General features: G+C 34.9%; 1 protein-coding gene and 1 pseudogene across 2 annotated transcripts in view; one reads left to right on the forward strand and one right to left on the reverse strand.

The window, feature by feature from the left end:
• The first annotated feature begins 1,299 nt into the window (after positions 1–1,299).
• On the forward strand, positions 1,300–3,294 carry LOC134532267 (cytochrome c oxidase subunit 1-like; annotated as a pseudogene).
• An 8,201-nt stretch (positions 3,295–11,495) lies between these two features.
• LOC134531804 (serine incorporator 1) overlaps positions 11,496–13,377 on the reverse strand; it is a 35,546-nt gene continuing 33,664 nt past the window's right edge. For both annotated transcript variants that reach the window (XM_063367746.1, XM_063367745.1), the window contains one exon: positions 11,496–12,777. In XM_063367746.1, coding sequence (XP_063223816.1) covers positions 12,639–12,777 — 139 coding nt within the window. In that variant the 3' untranslated portion in view covers positions 11,496–12,638. The remainder of the gene's footprint in view (positions 12,778–13,377) is intronic.

Consider the following 13,377-nt stretch of genomic DNA (forward strand, 5'->3'; position numbering starts at 1 on the left):
CCGTCCGCCAGGGTTTATTTAAAAAAAAGAGAGAGAGTTTAGTTAGTTAAAAGGATAGGCTTACTCGATGACTTATATGCAGTCGCCGACAAAACATTTTTGTTGTATTCCAAAAGTTAAAACTTTTACCCACTCTTATTTGTGTATTTTTATTATTTTAATATTTTACATATTTGAGGTATGTTACAAAAACTCCCTTGTTTTGTTGAATTTAAAACTTAATGTTTTTTCTAGCTTTTATATGGCGTCCTCAGAAAACAAGTAAGTACGGTTTTTCAAAGCCACCAGCATGAATTCCGTGCAAACAATTTGTGCAATTTACTTTATGGCTCAACAAATCTTAAAACTGTAAATAGTTTAGTAGTTTTCCTGGCGATTATAACGTTCAAAGCTATAACTTGTCATAAAAAATGTTAAAATTTTTACATCTGTGTATTTAATGTTTTTGTTCGGAAACACCTCAAATAGCGCCATTTTGCGCTTTCAAATCCAAATTTTCCCGGGGGAGGACCCCCGGACTCCCCAGTTTTGTCTCGGGGTTCGTGAATGATATGGCTGTTGTATAATCTGGCACCACCACTACTGAAGTCCTGCGCACGCCTATGGTTGAAGCTGTTTTTTTTTTTTTTTTTTTTTGGTGGCTCTAGTTCTAGGAGGGCCCTAACCCTATCGGGATCAACCTTCATTCCATCCAGTGAGAAGTGGTGCCCTACATACCTAACCTCCGGTAGTTTGTATTGGAGTTTCTCCATGTTAAATTGTATGTTTCTCTTCCTAGCCCTCTCAACGACTTGGATTTCCTCTGTTTCCCTCAACACAAAATGTCATCAAAATAAATAACAGTGTTAGGAATATCTGAGAAATTACATTCAACAAGGTTTTGAAACAGTTCAGGAGCGTTTGCAGTTCCATAGGGCAATCGCAGGTACCGGTAGGTGCCATATGGGCTGGAAAAACAACACTTGAGAGAGGACTCATCATCTAGTAGAATTTGATGAAACCCTTCGCGGAGATCAAAGACGGAAAAATATTTTTTTTCCTGCCAGCTTTTCCGAGATACCACTCACCTTAGGTACAGAGTAGTACTGTCTGATAATGATTTTATTCAGGTCAGAGGGATCCAGACATAGTCGAATTTTTCCATTTGGTTTTTCTGTAATCACAAGGTTACTGACCCAAGCCCCTTCGTCAACCACATGCACTTTTTATATGAAATTCCTATCTACTAACCTGCTTAATTCTTCTCTGAGTGGCGTTCTTAAAGCTATTGGCGCCCTCCTTGGTGGCTTGCTTACCGGTATGACCCCAGGCCTGGTGAGTATTTTACCTTTTTGTGGGAAACAACCAAGATTTTGAAAAACATCCTTGCTTTCTGCTATGAACAACTCTTTGATAGCTGTGGTTACCGAATTCACATGTTTGACAAGATTTAAGTCTAAGCAGCCTGACAACCCCAACAGTGGCACGATTTCCAAGTCTGCCAGCACAAATTCAATCCAAAGTTTCAGTCACGAGTTCGGCAACTTAAGAGAACTTTCCCTTTAGAATTCATGAGACCATCTAAAGTCTTTAACTTGACGTTGGTGGGCTGTATTTTGATTTGCTGGTTAATCTTTTTAAACAATTTGAACGGTAAAACCCTTACTTGAGCCCCTGTGTCAAGTTTTACTTTTATTCTCCTATTTTCAATGTCAATGGTCTCATGCCTCTCATTGGGATATGTCAAGTTGCTTTGTGTTTTAGCGTGACCCTCCTTTGCACTAGCAATAACTTCTAAGTTATAACAATACACTGATTCGTCAGAGCTATTTGAATCACAATTTTCAACCACTTGCACTGTCTTCACCCAGCGTGAGTTTGCAAAATGATTCTGTTTCCCACACTTTGCGAACTTTTTCCCATAGGCTGAACAAGCCCTTGGTCCATGCCTGGATTGGCACCGCTTACAGAGGAAGTCGCTGCTCTGGCAGTTTGATTCCTTTTTTGTATTCCATTCCCGTTTTTGCCTCACAGCATTCACCGACGCACTTTAACCGATGTCACTGTTTTTATGGATGTGTTGTAGGTACCTACTTGTTGTCGGCTTTGCTCACACACCCGAAAATGTGCGGCTGTTTTCTCCAAGGTTAAGTGATCCATCCGTACCAATGCTTCTTGGACTCCTTTGTCCCTAATGCCAAACACGATGCGGTCACATAGCATTTTATCCTCATCACTTTCCTTTGCCTCCTCAGTCGCTGTGTTGTAGTTGTAATTTTTTACCAGCTGTCGCAACGAGGTTAAGAAATGCTCGAATCCCTCGCCTTCTTCCTGCACCCTCTGGTTGAACACGTAGCGCTCGAACAACTCATTTAGTCTGGGATTTACGTACCGCTCGATTGCTGCCTTCACTTCCTTGTATACATTTTTGTCCCTTGACCTGTGCTTATAAGATAGTCTTCAAACTCAGTTTCCCAGAACTTCCAATCGTTAAATGCAGTCGTGCTTTGGAGATCAAGGTCAGGTGGGAGTTTCACTCCGCTGGTCGCCATTGTTTTCACACGTCGAATTTAGCTTAAGTTTAATTTGGTCCTTTCGACTGCGCCATGTTGTTGTTTCTCAAATAATACTAAGAACTCTTGGTACGCTATTACTTTTATTATTGCCACTTAATCACGCGTACACTAATCACAGTTACAATGTCTCGGAGTAGTACACAGCTAACTTACTCTTACATATCACGGCCATCTTTCTATATTTTCTCAACAGTCTCGCCAACTTGGCCATATACAACACTATCATTGTAAATTACAATTTCATAATATTATTGTAACAGCTCATGCTTTCGTAATATTTTTTTCATAGTAATACCTATTATAATAAGTGGTTTTGGTAAATGATTATTACCATTTATAATTGGAGCACCTGATATAGCATTCCCTTGTATAAATAATATAAGATTTTGATTACTACCTCCATCTCTGACACTATTAATTGTAAGTAGAATAGTCGACAAGTAGAGGAACTGGTTTAACATTATAAGAACCTTTAGCATCATTAACAGGCCGTAGCAGAATATCTGTAGACCTTACTATTTTTTCATTACATATAGCAGGTATCTTCTCAGTTCTCGGAACAATAAGTTTAATTTCTACAATTAATATAAAATCACCAGGAATATCCCTTGAACAAATTCCTTTATTCTTTTTATCATTATCTGTATTAGCAGGAGAAATTACTATATTATTAACTGACCATAATATAAATACAACAATTTTTGATCCATCAGGAAGAAAGGATCCCATATTATATTAACATTTATTTTGATTTTTTGGGCATCCAGAATATATATTTTAATTTTGCCTGGATTTGGTATAATTTCACATGAAATATATTATGTTTTGCTGACAATGGTAACTAGAATGCAATGTTTATTGATTTTGCATATATGAACAGCAATACTATTATACTGTGAACAAGACAGCACACAAAGGAACACACGTAAGAGTATTTGTAATCATGTTACAAAAGTATGTAATGTGGGGGTGTGTGTGTTTTTTCCCCCAATATTCTTGCGGCAAGAAGAAATATTATACATTTCATTTTGATGTTTACGATGAACAATTTCTAATGCATTGCTAAAAATTATGACAAATTATGTGATTAGATATTAACTTTTTGCAAATTTATAGTACTCTTCATGACTAGTTACAGTTGTTGATTTAATTTTTCAAATTTAATTAAACAGTAGGGGGTTAAGTAAAATAGCATAATTCCTAATAACAACAAACTGAGAATGTTTTATGTTACTGATGTTTTCTTAATGTTTTATAATTATTTTGAACTCATGTTTCTTCTATTATGTATAGGCGTTTGTCATATTGTTTGTGCTATAATATTAACTATCATTAATGTGGGTTGGGTTTGATATAAATCTGAATGTAGTGATTTTAATATTATTTCACTTTAATTTACTTGATCATTTAAAATTAACTTGTGTATTAATTATGTTTGTCAAATTGTAAAGCTTATTCTGGGCAATAAGACAATAACACAGTTTATAAGGTTTCAAAAGAAAGGAAGACACGGGTGCTACACTCTGTTGCCAGTAAGTTATTTTCACTCCTCAAATTATTGGGAAAACCAAGCGAGTAAGCACGTGACTGTGCAACAATGAACTAAAACTTTCGCTGGGCGCTGCCTCGCCAATCAGAGCACGCCGTGAGGTGGTGTCTCTTCCCAGACTTCGAGATAAAATGTTTTTTCCAGTATTTTACCATATATGGTCATTTTTCGGGCTCCTGTTCTGTGATTGGTCAGTCCACTTGGGGTTGTCTCCCCTTTTTTGACACCATTGTAAGGGAAGTCAACTTCGTTGTTCAATTAGTTGTCGCTCGATCATTGCTGCATGCTACTGCATCGTCTGCAGCTCACAAAAAAATTAAGTAACGTTACAATTAGCTAACTTCATGCCTGTTGGTCGGTACCAGGCCAAAAGTACACCCTTTTTTTAATTTTGTTCTTGGTCTTTAACTAGAAATTTGACCCCAGGTATCGGCCCACGGTGACCATAGTCACCATCCCGGGATGTCTTCTGGGGATTATCAGTACCGTTGCTTTAAAGTAGAACAAAGGGACATTAATTTTTTTCTTTTGTGAATTAGTGATTTATCATCTGGACCTGTTATGTAAGTTGTGATCTGTTATTTTTTTAAGAAAGAAGTAATAATAAAACCAGACTGTTGTGAAAAAACTATTTTATTTTAAATACAAACTTTCATCCTAAGGAAATAGTTAATCTCCAATATTGGCAACAATACTAACTTAAAAACAAAAATTCAATATCATCATATATCAACATACTTTTGAAGCGATTTAAAGTGTCTTGTTACTATTCTTGGCCGGGCCAATGTGGAATGTCGTTTTCTAAAAATCGCTATAGTTTTGGCTTTAACACCAGCCTCATCGACATTTAAATTAATAATCCCAGTGATCTTCATTATCATTAGACTGGCCAGGATAATTTATTCTAACATGCTTTCTTCATCGTTTTGGTCTCAGGGCTTCAGGTGATTTGTAACAGTCTTCGATCTGGTCAGCTTCAGGTGCTTCGATAGTATTCTCAATTTTGTGGAAGCAACTAGAAATTTTTATAAATATTTTCTCATTTCCCATGCAATTGCTAATTCCTTTGTCACCTTTCAATTTCAAATCATTAGCAATATCTGGGATTGTATTGTTAGAATCAGCAATTTTTCACATTCTCGGTAACCAGTATAGTTGTGTAATATTTTGTCTGCATTCCACTTCCTTTGTGTTAAAGACTCAGCATCATTATCATCATGTATACCCATTTTGTAATGTTTATTCAAGATATTTTTTTGACTAAACAATGTCTGTTACTGGCTACATACAAATAATGATTTTTTGTTAAGGAAGCAAAAATCACTCACTCCTCTCTTGGCGTTTAGCATTTTTTCTTAAGGTGATTGGTGCACGGTAAAAAACGGTCACAGGCCCGAAAACAATGAATTTTGTATCATATGACCACTAAAGAGTCTAGATGCCTATGTGGGTGACTGTTACTATGTAGGGAGGTCAGGAGCTTAGTTCCAGCTCGTCAGTGGCGAGATGGCCTTCATACGGGAAGGGTGTCGCTGGTGATCGCTCTGCGGCCTGCCATCTAGCGGTAACAAACAAAACCTCGAAGATTGTATCTCGCTCTCCCTCTAACACACAGCCGATAAGGTTCTATCGTGCCCGGAGGAGGGGAAGGTTTAGCAGGTTTCTCTTTCACTCATCCTTCGCCATGGGGAGGCGGAATTGATTATTTTTTTGTCCATAACTGCGCACATGTGGCTGAGAGCTAACCTCTCCACTCCCGCACATCTTCTCACTCAACTCGCTCGTTCTCTCACACTATTTCAATAAATCTTTTCAAATTTTCAACATCAATACTTTAAACCATTGCGCTTCCTACGGAATTAATTATATTTCATGCACGTGCCCGAATTCAGCTGCAAAAAAAAAATGAAACGGGTAGTCAATTTTTTTCTTCAAAAACCTTCCGAAACACTGTGTGTTAAAAAACATTCTGAAAGCCCATTTTTCTAGATAAATGGAAATTATAAATCACCTACGCCACAAGGAAACATTGTGCTTTAATATTATGTAATTAAAACACCTCTTAGTTTTATAGTTATGTAAAGGTGGTGTGATATGTTTTAGATGTCGCACCATCTTATCATCCATGTAGAAGAGTTACCCGAAAAGCTAACAAGACTATTGCCATGGAAATGGAAATATGGTTAAAAAAAATATTTTTCAAATGTTTGTAAACAGTAAACAACATATACAAATCTTATAACTGTAAAATTAAAATACAAACAACCCTATAGCAAATTTAATTTCAATATGAAAAAATATACAATAATGTTTACAAGAAACGAAATTGCAATAGCAATACAAAAATATCGCAATTTTGTTACATTGTTAACATAAATATTATTTTTAATAAAGGCAATAAAAATGACATACTCAATATTTGGAATACAATAAATACCTTAAGCCCTACATAATTACTGCGATATTCACAATAAATGCTTTTCTTAAATATAGTAATTAAAAAAAAATCGTAAATAAATTATGAACATACATATTATGGTGAAGGAAAGTGGACACTATCACACTGAAAAATCTTAGAGGGTAGTTTTCCTCATCTTATTTCTTTCTTTGCGTTTTTGGTCTTGTTCGTTAAAATATTTCATGTTCAAATACTTGATACGCATATACGTTCTTGTCCTGACAAAACAGTATATAACTTCTTCTGGATATTTATTTTCAGTAGTTCCGCAAATAATTTTAGTCAGTGATTCAAAAATCCGCTCTTTTTTGCACAAATTTTTGCCATGAACATTATCAAAACACATTTCAGCGATCTTTATTAATTCAAAAAATTCATTAGTGGGACATTTTAAGTTACCCTTTGATTGTACATGTATCCAGCTATCGTCCTCCGAATTGAAATCCGTAGTGCCAAGGTCAGGATATTTATTTCTGAAACGGTGAGCTATATAGCCAGAAACATATTGCAGCCCTTCAAGAGAAATTTCGTCACTTGAAAGGGGCCTGGCCTCTAAATCTAAGTCTATTTCTTCCATGTCAGCAAGATCTATTTCATTTAAAGGTGATTTCTCTTGAAATGTCTTTGTAAAATACATTTCCTTGCACAAAAGTGGTTCTGTAATTTCATTCTGATAAGCACTGTCCTGTTCCATTTCATTTGACGAAAAATCACTTACCAAACACATTTCGTCTGTCTTCTCATCCGTGTTTTTCCGTTCAGCAAAAACTGATGTAGAATGTTTTCACAATATGTAGTTTATAACTCTGTATTTAAAGTAAATGGGCGACAGATGCGTATTTTGATGTACCATACCTCTAATATACGGAGAGAGAAAAAACCACTCTAACACATCTTAGTTCAGTTTAACTGTTAACAAATATTTAGGTTAACAGGTCCTATACATATTTCCGAATGTTTTACTGACTGAGTTATACTGGACATTAATTAAATTGATCGCTGATATTTATACTTTTAAACGAAATTTTGAATTTATCATTTTATGTAAACTCTAATGCGTTAAAAAGTGTAACGCAACACTACACACAGGTAGTGATGTCTAGTGCACTGCCCTATGCACATTAGTTAACAAAAAAATTAAATGAAATATTAATTACTGATAAATAATACCTTGATGTGATACAAGTAACACATGCTTATCTGATATTTATCTCAATTAGAATACGAAATAGGAAGACAAAATAATTAACTGATTTTAAGACTGATTTATTACTTACACAGTATAGTGCATTTTGAAGACATATGGGTCTTAAGAAGCGAAAATCGTACTCGATTAAAGGATGATATGGTGTTCGGTATATTAAGGTTTCCCTCAAAGTAACGGTTTCACAATGCTTTTAAGATATTAGTTACATCCCAACATAAGTTTAAAACATTTCTCTTAAGAGTAGTGTTACCCACTGAAACATTATTCCCACTTCAACTCTCTGTAAAAATGAAAGTATGGGGTTGAATGCGTCAAAAGGGGTATATAAATAAAACTTGAGGCTTCTTCCTTATTTCATACAGTGTCCCCCACTTATAATTGCAAACAAAAATTTTTCCTCGGTGTTTTAATTTACTCTGCGTATTCACAAAAATTTTTGGCAGTAAATAGGTATCTAATTTTTAAAAATGAAAGCATTCATGTTTCGAAAAAAATATTAAAGCGATGTGGGGAAAAATGTTTACAGATACTCCAGTAAAATTTTCAGTTTGATTGTTTTGATAGTTTCGGAGCTGTTGCGAGTTTAGTTTGGAGGATTTTTCTGCCGCGCGAGGCAAGTTTGGCTCGTTTTCGTTTTCTTCCAGCGTAGGAAGCAGGGAACAAACGCCGATACCCGGCTTCACCTCGCATCCTCTGCTAGCCTTCCCTTGTCCTCTCTAGATGTATTACTGTATATTAGCTCCATGAGCACGACCTTGACAGACCCTTCATTTCTTCGGCCTCCTCTCTCGTCCTCCCTCTAATCCCCATTCTTCCCCCTCCCCACCCGCAGGCTGCGGCCAGCCGGCCGGAGCTCCGCCGGACTACCTGGTTCCGACAAGCGCCGCCCTCAGCGCCACGTCGCGGGGAAATTCTTCCCGGCGGCGAGAGTTTTACACGCAGCACTAGAACTGTCACTCCAGAGGGCGTGTTTTGAGTCGGATCGTATCAAAAACAAAAGGATATGAAAATATATACATAACTCAATAGTGTTCTGCCAATTATGTTTTCATTTTCATTTAAATTTATTCTTTAAATGGCTCCTGAAGTAGTCCAGCAGTGATCAATGGAAATTGTCAATATTAAACTGTAATTTTGACGATGAAAATTTTTTCTTATTACTTTTATAGGTGCAGAAACCTATTCGTACACTCGTTTCTTGAACTATACTTAAGTTTAACATAATTATGTGTTTTCTAAATAATTCTGGCTTGGAATAAAAATAAATGCATTTAAAATGACATAACTCGGTAAAAAAAAGTTTATTAAAAATATCCTAGGTATATTATGTCTTAAAAAGAAGCATCAAAAATAAATATGTACAGTTAAAATAGTTTTGTCGTAATATTTTCCATGCACCAATCGCCTTAAAGTGAACTCCTTGCGGCAGTTACTAGACCAGTGACCTTTCGATAAAGCTGCTGGAATTATTCGGAATCCACATCAGCTTCTGCGACTTATATCAAATACCTACTGACAAGTTTTAAATTGAAACAAATTCTTAAATACATCAGCAACGTTTCCCATTTTGTAAGATTCATTACCAAGAAGCATTACTATTCATTACAAAATTTCATCAACAGATGTCATGTTATGTCGAGGTAAATATTATTGATTTTTTTATCTGGAATAAACGATGCTCTCACAAAAGAACGAGAAGGAAGGCTTTGCTAGGTCTCAAGGAGTTACATGACTATTTTGTGTAATCACCTTTATATAAAGGTACTAAGTTATAATCAAATGAAGCCTTGTAGTCTGACTACAAATGTTACCTAACTACAATTTAGCATTCTAGCATGGCTACAAATGTAGCCAAACTAAAAATGTAGCTGTGTAGCCTGGCCATAAATGTAGCGCCATGTAGCCTGACTACAAATGGTCGATTCCCGGTGGAATAAAACCTTGCGTTGACTCAAAGAGTGTTCGGAGTTTAAAACGTAATAATTGATTTCACCCGGCCTAAGTTGCCTCATAAAATAAAACAAGTATCACATTCCTAATTTGCTGCAATAGCAGTCACTATTTTATGCGAGATGCGGGATTCTCAATCACAATCGCAAGAGGAGGGCTTCGCTTAGACCTTCAGGGAAAGGATCATCGTCTTGCATAATAGTGTTTCTCAGCTGTCTCAAGGCCCAGTAATTGACTCAGTAATGAATCTATTTTTTTTAAATTCCACATAATAAAAAAAGTAAGTTTTATAAAGGTAACAGGAATCCATAATTTAAATGAAACTTTGAACACAATTGCATGTCTATTACGAAGAAAAAAAAAAAAACCAGGAGCACACCAGCAGTGTTACAAGATAGAATCAGAAGCACTCAGAGTACCAACAAAATATTGTCAGATGTAAATAGAGGCATAAGCAGAAAAACAACAGAAGTCTTGCAAAATCCAGCTCGGTGAATATTACATTTAAACGTTTAACATATACTAGCTCATGCCTGACATGCATTAAAATGCCTCATTCAATTTATTTGTAATGTTCTTGAAGTAGGTACATACATACAAAGCATCTATCACTCTCTATGCATATACCTATATATCTACATATATATGTATATACATATACATGTATATACATATATATATATATATATATGTATATACATATACATGTATATACATATATATATATGTATATACATATATATATAAATACACACACACACACATATATAAGAATTTTTTTTCAGGAAATATGTTTTATCCATCTAGAAGAGTTATTAGTGAACTAGTTTATTATACTTGTGTTTTATCATTATTAATATTCTTGTAAAAAATTGTTTCAAGATGTTTTATTTATAAAAGCTGTTTAACAATAATTTTACTGGTTGTCATATTATTATGAGTGTAAATGTATTTTTTAAGTAGGTTCTTTACTTTAAATTTCATTTTAATGCCTATATTTTATGTTTGAATTTATTCAGAAGTTTTAATAAGGATTCTAAAACATTTGGCATTGTTTGAGTAAAAGAAAGGACGAGAGACAGGTGCACCACTCGGCGGTGCTATGGTTTTTTCAGATGTCTTATCAGTGCAGAGGCTTTCTGGCAATTTCTGTATGTATTCTTATGATGGGAAAGTTGAATTAATGTGTTTCCCATGGAGCTTATCATTTGACTAGAGTAAGAGATATATAGTAAAGTAGGCCTGGACTTCTGGAAGTTTTTCTGTTGTGATTGGGCAGTGGTCATGTGACTCCCTCCTCCCTGTTGGCTGAAGGCAGTGACGCCATCCTGCCAGTTCTCTGCTTGATGTTGCCTGAATAAGTCATGTTTGGCAAAAATTACATAATATGTACTAAGTAACAAACTTCACGTTTGTGGTCCAGGCTGTGCCGGTAATTAATCTTGTTTCAGACATGTACCGTATTTAGAATTTCAGTGACCACAGTCATCTGCTATCAGTCTAAGATGGTGCTTAAGTGATTTTTTTGCCGTCATCCCAAGGACACTTCAAGGATAGATTTTTCCTTTTCCCATTTAAAAGTTTTCGCACCTAAGAAGTTTTCAGTAGACAGTCCTTTGAAAACATCTTAACAGAGTTGCTTGCCTTTTAACATATTGATATCAGGTTTGTTATACCCAAAGATGATAGTATTTGTATCCATGGCAACTTTTTTTTGTTCACTTAATATATAAACAGAATGTCACCACGAAAATGTGAATAATTCCAAACAGCATCCTGAATTAATGAATTTATTAATTTTAATACTAAAATTCTACACTGGAATAGCAATAAATATGTACAACTAATTATGTTAACACTTTATGCACGTGTCCAGCATTAATGTATACATTAAACATTCTTTTTCTATTTAAATACACAATAGTATTACAGCATCTTTTACATACAACATTAGCATAAAAGAAAATTACAACTATGTTTGCAAGGAAATATAAAAAAAAATCTTTGAAAATTACCACTATGTTTGTCCAGTTCCATTTCTACAGCAAAATGCCAATGTTTAAGGTACTGGCACAATAATGCATTTAAAACTGAAACTAGCGAGTAATAACTGTACAGATCATGTCATGTAAAATAAGAACTACTAATGTCATAACATCACTCTCAACTATACAATATTTTCCTTTAATTCATAACATTTCAATGCATAACAAGCATAAAATCTATAACACTTTAAGTATATTGAAAATATGCCAATGTAGTTTAAGTGACAACCATTACAAAAATAAATAAAAACCTAAAGCACAGAAAAAAAAAGAATATCACCATATGTAATATATTCCCATTAAGCATATATAAGCAAATACATACTCCATTTCAGTTCAAGCTAACATGTCTTACCATTGAAGTAAAGAGCACAACTAAATGAGTTGTAAATACGTCAAGGAATGGGCCAAGATAAATACTTATAGTGTGGCAGAATAAGAGAATATTAATTGTTTTCAGATATCACACATGCCCTAATTTAAAAACCACTTAATAATAATATGACTCCAATTTGCTGCTTTACCAAACTATATATTTTATTTAACTGTACACTAATATTGGCATTTTTAAATAATGGGAACGTTAAAAGTATTTGGTGAAACATATCACTAGTATGATGCACTACACAATTCTCTTAATTCACACGATCATGTTAAGTAATTACCGAGATCAAGACCAAAATCAAAAATTCTAAAAATAAATTATTGACTTAGTTGATCGCAACAACCAAATCTCTATGCTCATAGATTTTCCACATCAAAACTTTCACCTCCGTAATCTGGCTTACTTGCCGCAGCAGGGAAAAAAAATTGCGAAGAGAGAGGTGGATGGTGCTAAATACAGCGAAATCATACATATGTGAATTCACTGGGCTCAGTTGAACTCGCGGTCTGGTAGAACAATGGGAGCAACCAAGGTCCAAGTATATAGAGCGATGCACATCCAGCTTGAGATTATCTTCACCCACATCGATGCAGCATTAGCATTCAGCGTTTCTAACGATGAATTGGGCCTGGAATTTAAGAAAGAAAAAAAAGTACAATTAATGAATGTTTGAAATAGAGCCTATCTTGACATCAGGGTCATCAAAGATGAGGACCGTGAAATGAGAAAGTAATGTTTATGGGAAGCATGGGTGGAGGGAACGGGAATAAACTATATAACGTAGCGACTCACTGGCAATGCTCGGCTTGTTTAGGGTTCCCATACTCTTACTTCAGCCAGTTTCCCTGTTTTACTTGTCCCATTTTTCCCTTCTCTCAGCAAACTATATGTCAAGATCATCAAATAAATTTAAAAAAAATTCAACACACACACACAACTTCCATAATCCACTATAAAATAATTTCCTGCACAATACTGTAAACCTCTTGACTTACACCATTATCTCCAAAAACATTAAGTAACCAACTCTGCCAGTCTGAAAAAGAAAACTGATTTATGTTTTGATGAAACATTCAAAGGATTCTTAATTGGGAATAGACTGAAAACTATAGCTATTTGATTGTTCTACAAATTAGGTATGTAATACACAAGTTCTTTGTATCTTTTACATCTGGTGTTTATAAAATTAAGATATAATTATTGACATAACACAATTTTATGATTAAAA

The sequence above is a fragment of the Bacillus rossius genome, chromosome 5 (assembly GCF_032445375.1).
Source record: "Bacillus rossius redtenbacheri isolate Brsri chromosome 5, Brsri_v3, whole genome shotgun sequence".
Taxonomy (NCBI): domain Eukaryota; kingdom Metazoa; phylum Arthropoda; class Insecta; order Phasmatodea; family Bacillidae; genus Bacillus; species Bacillus rossius.